The sequence below is a fragment of the Sinocyclocheilus rhinocerous genome, unplaced genomic scaffold (genome assembly GCF_001515625.1).
Source record: "Sinocyclocheilus rhinocerous isolate Xijiao unplaced genomic scaffold, SAMN03320098_v1.1 scaffold2000, whole genome shotgun sequence".
Classification (NCBI taxonomy): domain Eukaryota; kingdom Metazoa; phylum Chordata; class Actinopteri; order Cypriniformes; family Cyprinidae; genus Sinocyclocheilus; species Sinocyclocheilus rhinocerous.
The window spans coordinates 208766-210771 of record NW_015630998.1 but is presented as its reverse complement, the minus strand read 5'-3'; the positions used below and the strand labels follow the sequence as shown (position 1 = coordinate 210771).

At 35.1% G+C, this 2006-nt stretch overlaps 1 protein-coding gene across 1 annotated transcript in view; it reads right to left on the bottom strand.

Annotated features, from left to right (window-relative positions):
* Window positions 1-591: 591 nt before the first annotated feature.
* slc22a13b (solute carrier family 22 member 13b) overlaps window positions 592-2006 on the bottom strand; it is a 6807-nt gene continuing 5392 nt past the window's right edge. Inside the window, 3 exon segments of the mRNA XM_016553596.1 lie at window positions 592-761; window positions 875-1084; window positions 1176-1284. Of these exon segments, the coding sequence (XP_016409082.1) occupies window positions 686-761; window positions 875-1084; window positions 1176-1284 (395 nt within the window). The 3' untranslated portion in view covers window positions 592-685.

Sequence of the window (2006 nt, the reverse complement as noted above, 5' to 3'; positions counted from 1 at the left end):
GGCCGTAACCTTGACTAACAGATGGTCTGATGTAGGCAAATATGATTTTCTGGTCTTTTTGCGATTGTGCTTGAACACATTTAAATCAAATATAAGGATTTAACATACACATAACATGATTTCATAAAGCAATTCATATATATGTAAATCAATATCATGCCAAATATTCTTAAATGTTTATGATGTTATGTTTGAGACCTTGATGAAAATGTGGTTTTACAGCTGTAGTACTAAATATTTTACATAACTGGTTGATGTTGATGATCTTAATTTTAAAAAATGTGCTGAAAATTGCATGGATGTCAGGGGGGAAAAAATCAAATATGAAGATGTGTACATAGATTTGAGATGCCGTTTGTTTCAATTACTAAACTTAATAAATAAATTCTGGCTTCATTAAAGGCTTTCTAGTTGATCCACGTTTTCTGTAGCATTTAAAAAGCACTGAAGAAAAACACTACTGCACGATTTCAATCATAAATAAAACACTGATTTTTACTACTTTTCAAATTGAAATAATAAAAAAGTACAAATTCATTTTAAATCAATAAATCTTTACAAACACGACACTTGCAAATTGAAAAGTAAACAGTCATACCTCTGTTTGCCTTATTTTCCTCATTCACACAAAATCAATTAAAAAAAGCATAAACTTCAACTACATTTTTAAATAGCAGTATAAATCTCATAATTTTGTGCTCCTGCGAGACATTTCCTGCTCCTGATTCAGTCCGCTTTCAATACTGGCTTTCTCTGATCCCCTGTAAATGGAAAATTAAGAAAAGCGAGATTTATTTCTGTAATAAATTTGGTGCATCAAAAGTTGCAAGAGTTTCATGCATAGTGTCACTAATATAATGAGGTCTAAACGCACATGTTGTCATCCACGGGGACATCAGTGTGGTCCTGTAGGTCAGTGTTTAGTGTCTCTGGGAGCAGGAAAGTCAGCGGTCCTCCCACAAAAGGAAGAGAGCCGTATATGACCATTGGAATAGCAGGATGATACACGTCTAACAAGCCAATCAGAGGAGCCAGAATCCCAGCTACACGCGCACACATGGAGTTCAGTCCCACTCCGTTTTGTCTATAATTGAGTTATAAGAACAAGAGCTTATTTAGAATCCATAACTGAAGATAGTGGGTGCTGATGCAGGTTCAGTACATATATACAGTACCTCACAACCGTTGGGTAGAGCTCAGCAGTGTACACATACACTATGGTGAAAGAGGCGGCGAGGGAGAACTTCCCAATCACTGCGATCACAGTCACAATCACAGGATACCCTTGAAAAAAGCAGATGAACGTTTAAAGCTGTTTTTGTCATTTGAATGTTTTTCAAAGACAATTCCTAAAAATGTTCTGATTTGGTGAATTTGCTGCAAATTGTAAATTACGCGCGCCTGATTATTGGCTACGGTAATTTGCGCTGCTCTTGGGAGATTGTGTTGGTCACTATGGAAATGATGGCTGCGTTTGTGCTCTTTAAATTTGTGCAATATCAGCAGATCAGAACTTTCCACTCCCATCGGTGTTCTCACGCTTGCCCTTTTTAGTAAATCTGGCCCAAAGTGTATGATTCATACAGATTGTACTAATTCATATGTGACCCTGGACCACAAAACCAATCTTAAGTTGCACGGGGATATTTGTAGCAATAGCCAAAAATACATTGTACGGGTCAAAATTATAGATTTTTTTTTTTATGCCAAAAATCATGAGGATATTAAGTAAAGATCATGTTCCATGAAGATATTTTGTAAATTTCCTACAGTAAATATATCAAAACTTAATTTTCGATTAGTAATATGCATTGCTAAGGACTTCATTTGGACAACTTTAAAGGCGATTTCCTTGATATTTAGATTATTTTGCACCCTCAGTTTCCAGATTTTCAGCCAAATCTTGTCCTATCATAACAAACCATACATCAATGGGAAGCTTATTTATTCAGCTTTTATATGATGTATAAATCTCAATTTTGAAAAATTGACACTTAAGACTGGTT